This window comes from Nerophis lumbriciformis, linkage group LG14, assembly GCF_033978685.3.
Source record: "Nerophis lumbriciformis linkage group LG14, RoL_Nlum_v2.1, whole genome shotgun sequence".
Classification (NCBI taxonomy): domain Eukaryota; kingdom Metazoa; phylum Chordata; class Actinopteri; order Syngnathiformes; family Syngnathidae; genus Nerophis; species Nerophis lumbriciformis.
Window position 1 is genome coordinate 6,251,023 of NC_084561.2, and position 18,153 is coordinate 6,269,175.

The 18,153-nt window shown below is 38.0% G+C and overlaps 1 protein-coding gene across 2 annotated transcripts in view; it reads right to left on the bottom strand.

Moving 5' to 3' along the window:
• Nucleotides 1-649: 649 nt before the first annotated feature.
• Nucleotides 650-18,153, bottom strand: part of nexn (nexilin (F actin binding protein)) — a 47,405-nt gene continuing 29,901 nt past the window's right edge. The window contains exons 8-14 of one of the 2 annotated variants that reach the window (XM_061976175.2): nucleotides 15,889-16,089; nucleotides 11,040-11,231; nucleotides 7,970-8,164; nucleotides 7,612-7,833; nucleotides 2,255-2,443; nucleotides 1,821-2,178; nucleotides 650-1,701 (exon numbers count right to left, since the gene is read on the bottom strand). In XM_061976175.2, the coding sequence (XP_061832159.2) occupies nucleotides 1,688-1,701; nucleotides 1,821-2,178; nucleotides 2,255-2,443; nucleotides 7,612-7,833; nucleotides 7,970-8,164; nucleotides 11,040-11,231; nucleotides 15,889-16,089 (1,371 nt within the window). In that variant the 3' untranslated portion in view covers nucleotides 650-1,687. Of the gene's footprint in view, nucleotides 2,179-2,254; nucleotides 2,444-7,611; nucleotides 7,834-7,969; nucleotides 8,165-11,039; nucleotides 11,232-15,888; nucleotides 16,090-18,153 lie in introns of both variants that reach the window. The other variant, XM_061976173.2, reaches the window with a different exon arrangement.

Below are 18,153 nucleotides of genomic sequence, written 5' to 3' on the forward strand. Positions count from 1 at the left end.
AGTAACATATACACACACACATATATATATATATATATATATATGTATACATACATTGATATATACAGTATATAATTTATATTTATTTATTTTGCCGTTTTTGTTTACATGTTAAAGGTGTTTTAATGAATATACATGCATGTTTAACACATATATATTCCTTTCTTTCATGAAGACAAGAATATAAGTTGGTGTATTACCTGATTCTGATGACTTGCATTGATTGTAATCAGACAGTAGTGATGATAACGTCCACGTTTTCAAATGGAGGAGAAAAAAAGTTCCTCCTTTCTGTCTAATACCACATGAAAGGGGATGGTTTTTGGCTTCTTATTTGTCCAGCTTCCATATTCGTTTTTATACACTTTACAAGAAATACATTGGCGGCAAACTCCGTAGCTTGCTAGCTTGTTTGCACTGGCTTTCGGAGACTCTTATTTTGAAAGCGCAGGCGCGATGGAGCGGCACTTTTATTGTGAAGACAGGAACTGTGCAGTCAGTCTTTAGGCTTTTGACGGGATGTACGGTTAAAATAAAAAAGGGTCTTTTTTCCTTCACACTTTTGATTGATTGATTGGAACTTTTATTAGTAGATTGCACAGTACAGTACATATTCCGTACAATTGACCACTAAATGGTAACACCCGAATACGTTTTTCAACTTGTTTAAGTCAGGTCATGTGACCGCCTGGCTCTGTTTGATTGGTCCAACGTCACCAGTGACTGCATCTGATTGGTGGAACGGAGTGAACGTCACCAGTGACTGTATTTGTTGAAACGCAGGCACTATGAAGGTCTGTCTGACAGACCAAAACAAACAAAGCGTGCATTAACAGATCGATAAAAATTAGTAGCGAGTCGCGAGCTGAATGTAGATAAAAGTAGCGGAGTAAAAGTAGCGTTTCTTCTCTATAAATATACTCAAGAAAAAGTAAAAGTATGTTGCATTAAAACTACTCTTAGAAGTACAATTTATCCCAAAAGTTACTCAAGTAGATGTAACGGAGTAAATGTAGCGCGTTACTACCCACCTCTGATGGCTGTTGACCAAGTATGCCTTGCATTCACTTGTGTGTGTGAGAAAAGCCGTAGAGATTATGTGATTGGGATGACACGCAAAGGCAGTGCCTGTAAGGCACGCCCCGAATATTGTTGTTCAGGTGGAAATCGGGAGAAATTCGGGAGAATGGTTGCCCCGGGGAGATTTTCGGGAGGGGCACTGAAATTCGGGAGTCTCCCGGTAAAATCGAGAGGGTTGGCAAGTATGAATGGGAGACGCAAATGGTCTGTACTTCTCCCTACGTCCGTATACCCCTCTGTTCAGCGGCTTTTTAAAAAGTCATATATTGTACTTTTTGAAACGGGTACCGATAATTTCCGATATTACATTTTAAAGCATTTATCGGCCGATAATATCGGCAGTCCGATATTATCGGACATCTCTAATGTGTATGTTTGTTAGACTTAAACAGGCTCTAGTAGCATGGCAACCCCAGGAGACTACGGACTTGATACTTTGGCACAGGTCATTTCCAGTACTAAATGGATTATCAACACGTAAACATTTTTGCGTCATGTCGTATTCCTCCCCGAGGAATGACGAGCCTTCCATTTACCAGACTAAGGGGGACAAAGGAGATTTTACAAAAGGAGTGCGAGACAACTGTTTCCAGCGGGTGGAAGAGCATCAGTAGTCATAAGCTGCAAAACAGAAAGAGAGGGGTTACCCACACCCGTCGCTCGGTTCATGGAGAAGAGGAGCATGCGGTCCACTTGGGTCTTGTTCATGCGGGCATGCAGTCACACCAGCGTGGTCTTACTTTCTATGGTGAGGATGCAGGTGCTCGCCGCCGTGCCTCGGCTGTTCACGGCCTTGCACATGTACTCGCCCTCGTCTTCCGGGAAGGTCTCTGGCAGATAGAGGCAGTACGTCTCTCCCCTTTCGATGTACTGATAGTCTTCACAGTCCTGGAGCATCTCTCCCTCAAACCACCAGGTCACCTCCGGTTTGGGCTCCCCTGTGATCTTGACGGCGAAGCGGACGGGCTCCGAGTCCACCACCGATTGGTTTTTCAGAGGTTTTTTAAACCACGGGGCGCCCGATCTGGCATGTTCTTCATCGTCCTCGTAGGAGCCATTGATGATGCTCGCCTCTTCCTGTACATTGTCGTCCTTTTTCTGCGAGCAGATGAAAAACAAGGTTTTTATTGGCGGCACCACACTTCTTGGTCATGAATATCAAATATTTATTTACCTTTTCCAGCGCGGCGTCAATCTCTTGTTGCTCAAACTGCATTCTTTGTAGCTTCTGTTCCTCTATCCTCCTCCTCTCCTCATCTTCTCTGGCTTTGGCCATTTGTTCAAACCTGGCTTTCATGTCCACCTTCTGTTTGAATGGAGACTCCTCAGCCTTGGCAGAGGTCAGCTGACTTTCTTCATCCTCCTAAAAACCAACAGCATACCAGACAGTGCGTTTCAGAAAATGGCACCAGCATACCAAAATGGACAACTATCTGCATGCCTTTCGGAAAATTCCACCATTGATTGATTGATTGAAACATGTATTAGTAGATTGCACAGTACAGTACATATTCCGTACAATTGACCACTAAATGGTAACACCCCAATAAGTTTTTCAACTTGTTTAAGTCGGGGTCCACGTAAATCAATTCATAGTACCAGCATACTAAAATGGCCAACTATTTGCATGCCTTTCGGAAAATTCCACAAGCAAACCAAAAATAGCCAACTATTTTATATATTTAATACCAAAATTGCAGACTATCTACGGGCGTGTTTTTTGGAAAATGGCACCAACATACCAAAATTGCAGACTAACTGCGTTTTTTTTAATCTTTTTCGAAAAATGGTGCGTGCAAACCAAAATGGCCGACTATTTGCATTTTTTCCCCGAAAAATGGCACTACATTACCAAAATTGCAGAATAACTGCAGATTTTTTATTTTTTTCGAAAAATGGCACTAGCATACCAAAATTGCAGAATAACTGCATTGGTTTTTTTTCCCGAAAAATGGCACTAGCATACCAAAATTGCAGAATAACTGCATTGGGGGTTTTTTTTTCTGAAAAATGGCACTAGCATACCAAAATTGCAGAATAACTGCGATTTTTTTTTCAAATAATGGCACTAGCATACTAAAATTGCAGAATAACTGCGTTTTTTTTCCCGAAAAATGGTGCGTGCATTTTTTCCCCAAAAAATGGCACTAGCATACCAAAATTGCAGAATAACTGCGTTGTTTTTTTGTTTTTTTCGAAAAATGGCACTAGCATACCAAAATTGCAGAATAACTGCGGATTTTTTTTCCCGAAAAATGGCACTAGCATACCAAAATTGCAGAATAACTGCGTTTTTTTTGTTTTTTTTTCAAATAATGGCACTAGCATACCAAAATTGCAGAATAACTGCAGATTTTTTTTCCCGAAAAATGGCACTAGCATACCAAAATTGCAGAATAACTGCGTTTTTTTGTTTTGTTTTTCAAATAATGGCACTAGCATACCAAAATTGCAGAATAACTGCAGATTTTTTTTTCTCGAAAAATGGCACTAGCATACCAAAATTGCAGAATAACTGCATTCGGTTTTTTTTTCCGAAAAATGGCACTAGCATACCAAAATTGCAGAATAACTGCGTTTTTTTTTCTCCAAAAAATGGCGCTAGCATACCAAAATTGCAGAATAACTGCGGATTTTTTTTTCTCGAAAAATTGCACTAGCATACCAAAATTGCAGAATAACTGCGGATTTTTTTTTCTCGAAAAATGGCACTAGCATACCAAAATTGCAGAATAACTGCATTGGTTTTTTTCCCCGAAAAATGGCACTAGCATACCAAAATTGCAGAATAACTGCATTGGGTTTTTTTTTCTCCGAAAAATGGCACTAGCATACTAAAATTGCAGAATAACTGCGTTTTTTTTTCCGAAAAATGGTGCGTGCATTTTTTCCCCAAAAAATGGCACTAGCATACCAAAATTGCAGAATAACTGCGTTGTTTTTGTTTTTTTTCGAAAAATGGCACTAGCATACCAAAATTGCAGAATAACTGCGGATTTTTTTTTCTCGAAAAATGGCACTAGCATACCAAAATTGCAGAACTGCTTTTTTTTTTTTTTTTTCAAATAATGGCAATAGCATACCAAAATTGCAGAATAACTGCGTTTTGTTTTTTTCCGAAAAATGGCACTAGCATACCAAAATTGCAGAATAACTGCGTTTTTTTGTTTTTTTTTCAAATAATGGCACTAGCATACCAAAATTGCAGAATAACTGCATTGGGTTTTTTTTCCGAAAAATGGCACTAGCATACCAAAATTGCAGAATAACTGCGTTTTTTTGTTTTTTTTTCAAATAATGGCACTAGCATACCAAAATTGCAGAATAACTGCAGATTTTTTTTTCTCGAAAAATGGCACTAGCATACCAAAATTGCAGAATAACTGCATTGGGTTTTTTTCCGAAAAATGGCACTAGCATACCAAAATTGCAGAATAACTGCGGTTTTTTTTTTTTTTTTCAAATAATGGCACTAGCATACCAAAATTGCAGAATAACTGCAGATTTTTTTTTTCTCGAAAAATGGCACTAGCATACCAAAATTGCAGAATAACTGCATTGTTTTTTTTTTCCGAAAAATGGCACTAGCATACCAAAATTGCAGAATAACTGCGTTTTTTTTTTTTTTTTTTTTCAAATAATGGCACTAGCATACCAAAATTGCAGAATAACTGCGGGTTTTTTTTGGTTTTTTTTTCAAATAATGGCACTAGCATACCAAAATTGCAGAATAACTGCGTTTTTTCCCCCGAAAAATGGCATTAGCATACCAAAATTGCAGAATAACTGCGGATTTTTTTTTCTCGAAAAATGGCACTAGCATACCAAAATTGCAGAATAACTGCGGATTTTTTTTCTCGAAAAATGGCACTAGCATACCAAAATTGCAGAATAACTGCGTTTTGTTTGTTTTTTTCAAATAATGGCACTAGCATACCAAAATTGCAGAATAACTGCGGGTTTGTTTTTTTTTCAAATAATGGCACTAGCATACCAAAATTGTAGAATAACTGCGTTTTGTTTTTTTCCGAAAAATGGTGCGTGCAAACCAAAATGGCCGGCTAGCTGCATTTTTCTTCTGAAAAATGGCACCTTCATACCAAAATTGCCGACTATCTGCGTGTCTTTCGAAAAATAGCACCAGCAAACCAAAATTGCTGACTATCTGCGGTTCTTCCGAAAAATGGTACATGTAAACCAAAATGGCCGACTATTTGCATTTTTTTTTTTTCCGCGACAAATGGCAGCAGCAAACCAAAATTGCAGACTATTTGGGTGTCTTTGGAAAATGGCACCATCAAACCAAAATGGCCGACTCTCTGCGTTTCTTCTGAAAAATGACACCTGCAAACCAAAATTGCAGACTATCTGTGTTTTTTTCCAAAAAATGGCACCAGCAAACCAAAATCGCAAACTATCTGCGTTTCTTCCAAAAAATGGTACGTACAAACTGAATTTTTTTTTCGGAAATGGCACCAGCAAACCAAAATTGCAGACTATCTACGTTTATTCCGAAAAATTACACCTGCATACATAAAATTGCAGACTATCTGCATTTCTTCCAAAAAATGGCACCTGCAAACCAAAATGATCGAGTATCTGTATCTTCAAAAAAATGGCAGATGTAAACCAAAAGTAGCAGTATAATAGTGTTGTTGTAAACGTTGTGATGAGTACATGACTAAAATCTGTAAATATTAAATGTTATTATGAATGTTACTACATGACATATATACTTACATCATGTATATATTACATGTTATTATGAATGTTACTACATGACATATATACTTACATCATGTATATATTACATGTTATTATGAATGTTACTACATGACATATATACTTACATCATGTATATATTACATGTTATTATGAATGTTACTACATGACATATATACTTACATCATGTATATATTTCATGTTATTATGAATGTTACTACATTATATATATACATACATCATGTATATAGTACATGTTATTATGAATGTTACTACATTACATATATACTTACATCATGTATATATTACATGTTATTATGAATGTTACTACATGACATATATACTTACATCATGTATATATAACATGTTATTATGAATGTTACTACATGACATATATACTTACATCATGTATATAGTACATGTTGTTATGAATGTTACTACATTACATATATACTTACATCATGTATATATTACATGTTATTATGAATGTTACTACATGACATATATACTTACATTATGTATATATTACATGTTATTATGAATGTTACTACATGACATATATACTTACATTATGTATATATTACATGTTATTATGAATGTTACTACAAGACATATATACTTACATCATGTATATATTACATGTTATTATGAATGTTACTACATGACATATATACTTACATCATGTATATATTACATGTTATTATGAATGTTACTACATGACATATATACTTACATCATGTATATATTACATGTTATTATGAATGTTACTATGTTACATATATACTTACATCATGTATATAGTACTTGTTATTATGAATGTTACTACATTACATATATACTTACATCATGTATATATTACATGTTATGAATGTTACTACATGACATATATACTTACATCATGTATATATTACATGTTATTATGAATGTTACTACGTTATATATATACATACATCATGTATATAGTACATATTATTATGAATGTTACTTCATTACATATATACTTACATCATGTATATATTACATGTTATTATGAATGTTACTAAATGACATATATACTTACATCATGTATATATTACATGTTATTATGAATGTTACTACATGACATATATACTTACATCATGTATATATTACATGTTATTATGAATGTTACTACGTTACATACAGTATATACTTACATCATGTATATAGTACTTGTTATTATGAATGTTACTACATGACATATACTTACATCATGTATATATTACATGTTATTATGAATGTTACTACATTACATATATACTTACATCATGTATATATTACATGTTATGAATGTTACTACATTACATATATACTTACATCATGTATATATTACATGTTATTATGAATGTTACTACATTACATGTATACCTACATCATGTATATAGTACATGTTATTATGAATGTTACTACATGACATATATACTTACATCATGTATATATTACATGTTATTATGAATGTTACTACGTTATATATATACATACATCATGTATATAGTACATGTTATTATGAATGTTACTACATGACATATATACTTAAATCATGTATATATTACATGTTATTATGAATGTTACTACATGACATATATACTTGCATCATGTGTATAAAATGTTGAGGTTTTTCAGAGCGCATTATAGGTGGAATAGAGCGACTCTCTTGACTTCCATTGTTAGCTGACTTTTGCTAGCATTAATTTACGATTTAGAATGCATTAAAAAAAGACAAACCATCTCACACAAAGATTGTGAATGATCTTCAAACACCCAGAAAAGTGCAGTTGTAGAGAGTCTCACCTCCTGGAAGCGCTCAGCTTCTCTCTCTTGGATTTCGTCATCGACGGCCTTCCTGCGAGCTCTCTCCATCTCGATCTTCTTCTGGATGTCCTCGTCGGTCAGCTGCTTGATCTTCTCAAACTTGGACTTGAGGTTCTTGGCCTGGATGGAGCCCGTCCTCTTGAGCTTGGTCAACTCTTCGTACTCCGGGTTCACAACGTTGGAGCTTTCATTAATTTCGTCCTGTGAATTGCAGAAGACGGTGAAGGTTTAGTGTGGACAAAAGTATCGGGACGGCTACCAGGTAAAGAGTCGGCTTCTACTTTACTGATCAGAAAAGCTTTAGTGAATGTTCTGGAGGTGAATGAATACTTCTAACCTCGCCCATTTCTTGTCTGAGTTGTTCAAACTCCTGCTTCTCCTGCTCCAGTTTCTGTTTGCGCTCCTCCGACTTGCGCCTCCTTTCCGCTTCCTCCTTCTCCTTCAGCAGCTCCTCAAAGTTCATCTCCAGTTTCCTCGGGTGCAGCGCCTCCTGCGACTCGGTCTTCACCAGCACGCCGTCGTCATCAAACACCTGCGCACACAAACGCAAAGACCAAAAATTGTACTCCTGACAAAGACGTATTATATATTTTTTTCTTCTGAAAATATATCTTCATATTAGGAACACTAAAAAAAATACATTCCCATCCGAATCGCGATTCTTATTTATCATTTCTAGGGATGTCCCGATCCGATATTGATATCGGAAATCAGTCCGATATTAGCCAAAAAAGTGAATATCGGATTTTATCGGACTGAATCTAAAAACTCCGATATAAGCGCTCTGATATAAGCTGTCCATTTACCGCTGCACCACGTCTATAATAGGTGATAGAGATGCGCGGTTTGCGGACACAACCGCGGAGTCCGCGGATTACCCGCGGATCGGGCGGTTGAAATAAAAAAAAAAAAGATTTTATCCGCGGGTCGGGTCGGGCGGTTGAAATAAAAAAAAATTTGATTTTAAATAGATTCAGGCGGGTGGCAGTTAAACCAATTCGGAAATATATATACATAGTTAAATGTTGTTACCCACATACGAAAAACGAGCAGGCACCTGCAGCATATGCCACAACAGAAGAAAAAAAAGAAAAAGAGATGGACACTTTTACGGAGCGGAGAAGGGACGCCTCGCCGGGGTCTGGGACCGAGGCCCCTTGCCCCGAGAGGGCCCCACCGGGAGCCGTAGCTGAGGCGATCCGCGAGAAGGGCCCGACGCACGTCAAGGGTCACCACCGCGCCCACCGCACCGACACCCCGCCTCGTCCGCCTTCGCCGCGGCCGGCGTCACGCGCAGCAGGTAAGCAGCTTACCTGCCCGCCACCCCCGTGGCCGGGGGCTCGTAACAGGGGTCACTCCGCGCGCTCCGCCCGCGCAGCTTACCTGCCCGCCACCCCTGTTGCCGGGGGCGCGTAACAGGGGTCACTCCGCGCGCAGTGCGCTCACGAAAGGGGTGGGGCTCACCCTGGTTGATATAGACAGCAGCTAGGACGGTGGCCATGGAAGTTGGAACCCGCTAAGGAGTGTGTAACAACCCACCTGCCGAATCAACTAGCCCTGAAAATGGATGGCGCTGGAGCGTCGGGCCCATATACCCGGCCGTCGCCGGCAGCGAGACGCGCTTGGAGGTGCGCTCAGCGCGGCTCCCATATGATTGCGCACTGGTGTGCGTCTGGGTCGTGACAGCGTGGCACGCGAATGTTTGCACTGCATTGGATCAGTCTCCTTTATTTAACAGGCAAAAGCTTTATAACCTCACTAATGCCTTGCATTGTCTATATTAGATATATAACAACGGGCGGGTGCGGGCGGATGGCGGGCGGATGCGGTTCTGATCAAATGTTAGATCGGGTGGATTGCGAATGGTTGACGACTTTCTGATGCGGTTGCGGATGAAATAATTGCCTATCCGCGCATCTCTAATATATATACATTTATATGTACAGTATATATGTATATATATATATACACAGTATATATATGCATATATATATATATACAGTATATATATGCATATATATACTGTGTGTATATATATACATATATACTGTACATATATATGTATATATATATACAGTATATATATGCATATATATACTGTGTATATATATACATATATACTGTACATATATATGTATATATATATATATATACACACACATATATATGCATACTGTATATATATGCATATATACATATATACTGTATATATATATGCATATATATACTGTGTATATACAGTATATATACATATATACTGTATATATATATGCATATATATACTGTGTATATACAGTATATATACATATATACTGTACATATATATGTATGTATATATATATACACACACACACATGTATGTATATATACTGTATATACACAGTATATATATGCATATATATACAGTATATATGTGTATATGCATATATATACAGTATGCATATATATATGTGTGTGTATGTATATATATATATATACATATATATGTACAGTATATATGTATATATACAGTATATATATGCATATATATATACAGTATATATATGCATATATATACTGTGTATATATATATATATACATATATACTGTACATATATATGTATATATACTGTATATATGCATGCATGCATATATGTGTATGTATACATAAATAAATAAATGGGTTGTACTTGTATAGCGCTTTTCTACCTTCAAGGTACTCAAAGCGCTTTGACACTACTTCCACATTTACCCATTCACACACACATTCACACACTGATGGAGGGAGCTGCCATGCAAGGCGCTAACCAGCACCCATCAGGAGCAAGGGTGAAGTGTCTTGCTCAGGACACAACGGACATGACGAGGTTGGTACTAGGTGGGGATTGAACCAGGGACCCTCGGGTTGCGCACGGCCACTCTCCCACTGCGCCACGCCGTCCCCCACATGTATGCATATTTATGCATACTGTTACATATATGCACATGTATGTTTATATATGTGCATATATATGTATGTGTGTATGCAGTATATATATATATTTGCATCTATATATGCATATGAATGTATGTATATATATATATATATATATATACTGTGTATATATAAACATATATATACTGTATATTTATGCATCTACATATATATGCATCTATATATATATATATATATATGCAGATGTATGTATGTATGCATATACAGTATATATATATTATATATATATATATATATATGTATGTATAAAAAAAAAAAAAGTATAAAAATATGCATACAGTTTTATGTTTGGTTGGATTGTATTTAGGTGGGAGGTGATGTTCACATGGTGTTGTCACCATGACAACAGGACAAAAGTAGACTATCACACTCAGCCAAAGTGTGTCTATGACAGTTGCTATTGATTATTAGTTATTGATATCTCTTTTCTCACCATGCTTTTACGAGCCTCGGCAAAGAGCTTCTTCTCCTCCTCCAGTCTCTTCTTGGCCTCCTCCTCGGCCTTCTTCTGCTCCTCTTCTCTCCTCTGACGCTCCAGATCCTCAAAGCTGGCGCAGATCTTCCCGGGCTCGCTGCCCTCCAGGTTGAGTAAGGCCATCAGGACCTCGTCGTCCTCGTCCACAAGCTGCAACAACACAAGGAAGCCATGCTGGAACCTACCACCAAATGTCCACTGCAGGGGGACGCTGCTTCTCAGAGGTTTGTTGACTCGGCTAAAATATCTTCCTGCGTCCTCTGCAGTGGACATTTGTGTTTTATATGCAGTAACTCAAATGTCCTCTGCAGTGGACATTTGTGTTTTATATGCAGTAACTCAAATGTCCTCTGCAGTGGACATTTGTGTTTTTTGTCAGTTACACAATTCCCCAAATGTCCTCTGCAGTGAACATTTATGTTGTTTGTTACATATGTCACTAAATGTCCTCTGCAGTAGACATTTGTATTTTTTTCAGTTACACATTTTCCTAAATGTCCTCCTCAGTGGACATTTGTATTTTTTTTAGTTACACATTTTTTTAAATGTCTTCTGCAGTGGACATTTCTGTTGTTTATTACATATTTCACTAAATGTCCTCTGCAGTGGACATTTGTGTTTTTTGTCTGTTACACAACTCCCTAAATGTCCTCTGCAGTGGACATTTGTATTTTTTTCAGTTACACATTTTCCTAAATGTCCTCCTCAGTGGACATTTGTATTTTTTTTAGTTACACATTTTTTTAAATGTCTTCTGCAGTGGACATTTCTGTTGTTTATTACATATTTCACTAAATGTCCTCTGCAGTGGACATTTGTGTTTCTTGTCTGTTACACAACTCCCTAAATGTCCTCTGCAGTGGACATTTTTATTTTTTTCAGTTACACATTTTCGTAAATGTCCTCTGCAGTGGACATTTGTGGGTTTGTTTTCTGTTTTTTCAGTTACACATTTTCCTAAATGTCCTCCTCAGTGGACATTTGTATTTTTTTCAGTTACACATTTTTTTAAATGTCCTCTGCAGTGGACATTTGTGGGGGGTTTTCAGTTACACATTTCCCTAAATGTCCTCTGCAGTGAACATTTATGTTGTTTGTTACATATTTCACTAAATGCCCACTGCAGTGGACATTTGTGTTTTTTGTCTATTACACAATTCCCTAAATGTCCTCTGCAGTGGACAATTGGGGTATTTTTCAGTTACACATTTTCGTAAATGTCCTCTGCAGTGGACATTTGTGGGGTTTTTCAGTTACACATTTTCCTAAATGTCCTCCTCAGAGGCCAGTTGTATTTTTTTAGTTGCACATTTTTTTAAATGCCCTCTGCAGTGGACATTTGTGGGTTTTTTCAGTTACACATTTTCCTAAATGTCCACTGCAATGGACATTTGTGTTTTTTGTCAGTTACACAATCCCCCGAATGTCCTCTGCAGTGAACATTTATGATGTTTGTTACATATTTCACGAAATGTCCTCTGCAGTGGACATTTGTGTTTTTTGTCTATTACACAATTCCCTAAATGTCCTCTGCAGTGGACATTTGTATTTTTTTTTAGTTACACATTTTTTTAAATGTCCTCTGCAGTGGACATTTGTGAGTTTTTTTTAAGTTACACATTTCCCTAAATGTCCACTGCAGTGGACATTTGTGTTTTTTGTCAGTCACACAATTCCCCAAATGTCCTCTGCAGTGAACATGTCACACCTGGGTGAAGTCTTGTCTGGGTTTCGTCTGTTGTCATGTTGTCTTGCCATTTCCTGTTTTATTTTGAAAGGTTAACTCTCCCTCTCGTTTCAGGTCACTTGCCCTTCCTCCTGTTTCACTGGTCTGATGTCTCTCCTGATTGCCTGATTGTTCCCACCTGTGTCACACTCCCTCATGTGTATAAATGTCTCGTCCTCCTCTTGTCTTGTGCCAGAGTGTCTCGTAACTTCATGTGCGTACCTCCAGCGTTCCCTTGCCATAGCATTGTCCACAGCCACAGCCACAGCCACGTTTCTTGTATCTTTTTTGGATCCATGGGAATATTTTGATTTGTAAGTTTTCTCAGGTAAGATTAGCTTCCTAGTAGTGATGGGTTGATGAAGCCTCATGAAGCGTTTCGACACATTGCAAAACTGTATTGATACTGTGTCGATACTGTGTCACTAAATACTGACATCTGCTGGACATTAAAAATCCCTACAGGCAACCTATGGACCGACTCAACTGACACTGATTTTATGACCTAGTACAGTGGTTCTCAAATGGGGGTACGCGTACCCCTGGGGGTATTTGAAGGTATGCCAAGGGGTACGTGAGATTTTTAAAAAATATTCTAAAAATAGCCACAATTCAAAAATCCTTTATAAATATATTTATTGAATAATACTTCAACAAAATATGAATGTAAGTTCATAAACTCCGTGAAACACAAGCTCAGGGTTGTCACTAAAATGTCTGTCAAAAAGAACTGTGAAAAGAAATGCAACAATGCAATATTCAGTGTTGACAGCTAGATTTTTTGTGGACATGTTCCATAAATATTGATGTTAAAGATTTTTTTTTTTTTGTGAAGAAATGTTTAGAATTAAGTTCATGAATCCAGATGGAGCTCTAGTCTAGTACAATCCCCAAAGAGGGCACTTTAAGTTGATTATTACTTCTAGGTGTAAAAATCTTTATTTATAATTGAATCCCTTATTTATTTTTCAACAAGTTTTTAGCTATTTTTATATCTTTTTTTCCAAATAGTTCAAGAAAGACCACTACAAATGAGCAATATTTTGCACTGTTATACAATTTAATAAATCAGAAACTGATGACATAGTGCTGTATTTTACTTCATCTTTTTTTTTTCAACCAAAAATGCTTTGCTCTGATTAGGGGGTACTTGAATTTTAAAAAAATTCACAGGGGGTGCATTGCTGAAAAAAGGTTGAGAACCACTGACCTAGTATATACAATAATATAAAGCAAGTCATTGTATTTCATTTAGGATTATTTCATAACTTCATTTAAATAAAAATATATTTTTTGTCTTTTTTAGATACAGTCAATAAATAATGTGAACATGTATCATAACATGGAAATCTAAGAGAACGTGTTGTGAATGAGGATGCTTGTGGACCTGGAAATTATTATTATTATTTTTTTACACATTTTTATATAAAAAAAAAAAAAAAAAGTTTTTCCAACGTATTCAATTTTAGACGCTTTCTCTTCTTAGTTATTATTTCTCCGGCTGTAGAAAAGAGCCGCTCACAGGGCACAGAGGAGGCGTCAGTGCGACACAGTTCGCGTATCGGTCACGTGACCAAAACAGCTCATGATCGGTCACGTGACTTTCTAAAAGCGATACGCGCACCGACACAGGGTTTCGCTCTATGAGCTCGACGCATGCGCCGATGCATCGGTGTTGCCGGACCCATCACTACTTCCTAGCATCACCTCCATTGGAGCGGTTTTTGTTATACTTAGTAGTTTTTTGTTCATAGCCCCTTTTTCCCTCCGTAGACGGAGCGTTTTTGAGTTATTGATATTTTTGTTAGTTTCGAGCTCAGGTCAGTTGTGTTTTTATAGCCTGTTTATTTCTCCTGTTTTGGACCCCTTCCCTTGTGCAAATAAATATATTGTCTTAAAATCCTGCATCTGTGTTCAGAGTCCTGTTCTGGTCGTGACAGAACATTTATGTTGTTTGTTACATAATTCACTAAATGTCCTCTGCAGTGGACATGTGTGTTTTTTGTCTGTTACACAATTCCCTAAATGTCCTCTGCAGTGGACATATGTGTTTTTTTCAGTTACACATTTTCGTAAATGTCCTCTGCAGTGGACATTTGTGGGGGGTTTTCAGTTGTTTTTTAGTTACTTTTTTTTTTAAGTGTCCTCTGCAGTGGACATTTGAGGGGTTTTTCAGTTACACATTTCTCTAAATGTCCTCTGCAGTGGACATTTGTGTTTTTTATTATACATTCCCCTAAATGTCCACTGCAGTGGACATTTGTGTTTTTTGTCAGTTACACAATTCCCCAAATGTTCTCTGCAGTGAACATTTATGTTGTTTGTTACATAATTCACTAAATGTCCTCTGCAGTGGACATGTGTTTTTTGTCTGTTACACAATTCCCTAAATGTCCTCTGCAGTGGACATGTGTTTTTTGTCTGTTACACAATTCCCTAAATGTCCTCTGCAGTGGACATATGTATTTTTTTCAGTTACACATTTTCGTAAATGTCCTCTGCAGTGGACATTTGTGGGGTTTTTCAGTTACACATTTCCCTAAATGTCCACTGCAGTGGACATTTGTGTTTTTTTGTCAGTTACACAATTCCCCAAATGTCCTCTGCAGTGAACATTTATGTTGTTTGTTACATAATTCACTAAATGTCCTCTGCAGTGGACATTTGTGTTTTTTGTCTGTAACACAATTCCCTAAATGTCCTCTGCAGTGGACATTTGTGGGTTTTTTTTAGTTACACATTTCCCTAAATGTCCTCTGCAGTGGACATTTGTCTTTTTGTCAATAACACATGTCTGTAAAAACGTCCACTGCAGAGGACGCTGGTTTTCAGGTGCTTAGGTGGAATATTGTCCTGAGAGTGCAAAGTACAAATGTCCATTGCAGTGGACACGGGTTCTCAGAAAGATGTTTTTAGCCTCGTTAACTAACCTCTTTAGGAACATGCGTCCTCTGCAGTGGACATTTGTGTTTTGTGAATACATTTTTTGTTGTCCTAATCTGATAATGAAGGAAAAACACCAACGTCCACTGCAGAGGACGCTGGTTCCCAGGAGGCTTTAAGACCTGACGAAAAACTGACCATGCTCTTCCTGGCTTCGGCAAAAGCTCTTCTCTCCTCCTCCATCCGTCTCTTGGCCTCCTCCTCCGCCTTCTTGCGCTCCTCCTCCACCCTTTGCCTCTCCACTTCTTCAAAGCTCAGCCGCAGTTTTCCAGGTCGGAAGTCCTCCTTGTCGTCCTGAGCGTGTGACTGCAGGCCGTCTTCCTGGTCCTGGTCCTGGTCCTGCAGGGACACACGTTTGACCAAGGTCCAAAATCCTCTTCTCATACATTGTTTTATTATTGTTTGCAGAGCACTTGCACTTCCAAGACAGTAGATGGCAGTACTCTACAGGCTACCTATGGTATGGTATGTCTTTTTTCCAGCAAACTGAGTGTTATGTTGTTCCCTACAAAGTGTTTGTACTGTAAGTATTGTGCTTATTACACACCGACTGTTTGGTTGTATCATTCAACTTAGTTGTACTTTTCATTTTCAAATTTGGAAATCGCCTAGTTAAAATCACTAATGCTAATTGTAGCCTGTCTATGGCAAATCCAATGTAAATTAGCATCCAGCTAGCATATTTTGGAGGAGTGGAGCCTTACTTTACATCGGAGGGTTTCCATTGTGGATCTACATGAAACTAAGAAAATGGATCAAAAGTGTGGTCATTTTGGTCATCTAACACCAAATATTTTTTTTCCTGTTTACTGTTTTAGATGTGTGTTTAATATTCCTTTATGCACAGCTATTTGTTAAATAAAAATCAGTTATTATTATTATTATATGAGCTAAATATTAATTGTATTTGTTGGTCAAATGTAGAGACTTTTTGGATCCATCAGATGAAGCACTAACAGTATCAGAGCAGCTAGTGAGTGTGCCATACACTCACTAAGGCCTTATTTGCCCACCACTACTGTGCAATACACTCACTCACTCTCACTCAACACAACTACTAACTTGTAAAACTAACACTCACTCACTCACTAACTTGTGTAAATAATTCTCACTCACTCACTCACTAAACACAACCAGTAACTTGTGAGTATAATTCTCACTCACTCACTCACTTGTGTAAATATTCTCATTCACTCAACACTCTTTCACTCACTCAGTAACTTGTGTAAATATAATTCTCACTCACTCACTCACTGACTAAACAAAATAAAACAAAATCACTCATTCATTCATGCATTAAACACTCTCCCCCTCTCACACTCACTAACTACACACATCCACTAACTTGGGAAAACATTCCTCACTCACTCACTAAACACTTTCTCTCACTCACTCACTTTGTACATGCAACCACTAACTTGTAAAAATAAATCTCACTCACTCACTCATGCACTAAACCACTTTCTCTCACTCACTCACTTAGTACATGCAACCACTAACTTGCGAAAATAAATCTCACTCATGCACTAAACACTTTCTCTCACTCACTCACTCAGTACACGCAACCACTAACATGTGAAAATAAATCTCACTCACTCACTCATGCACTAAACACTTTCTCTCACTCACTCACTTTGTACATGCAACCACTAACTTGTGAAAATAAATTTCACTCACTCACTCACTCACTCACCCACACTCATTCATTAACTCACGCTCACTGACTCACCCACACTTACTCACTGACTCACCCACACTCACTTGCTGACTCATTCACACTCACTCACTGACTCACCCACACTCACTCACTCACTCACTCACTCACTCACTCACTCACTGACTCGCTCACTGACTCATTCACTCACTGACTCACTCACTCACTCACTCACACTCACTCACTGACTCACCCACACTCACTCACTCACCCACACTCACTGACTCACTCACACTCACTCACTCACACACTCACTCACTGACTCATTCACTCACTGACTCACTCACTCACTCACCCACACTCACTCACTGACTCACCCACACTCACTCACTCACTCACCCACACTCACTGACTCACTCACACTCACTCACTCACACACTCACTCACTGACTCATTCACTCACTGACTCACTCACTCACTCACCCACACTCACTCACTGCCTCACCCACACTCACTCACTCACTCACCCACACTCACTGACTCACTCACTCACACACTCACTCACTGACTCATTCACTCACTGACTCACTCACTCACTCACCCACACTCACTCACTGACTCACCCACACTCACTCATTAACTCACGCTCACTGACTCACCCACACTTACTCACTGACTCATTCACACTCACTCACTGACTCACTCACACTCACTCACTCACCCACACTCACTCACTCACTGACTCACTC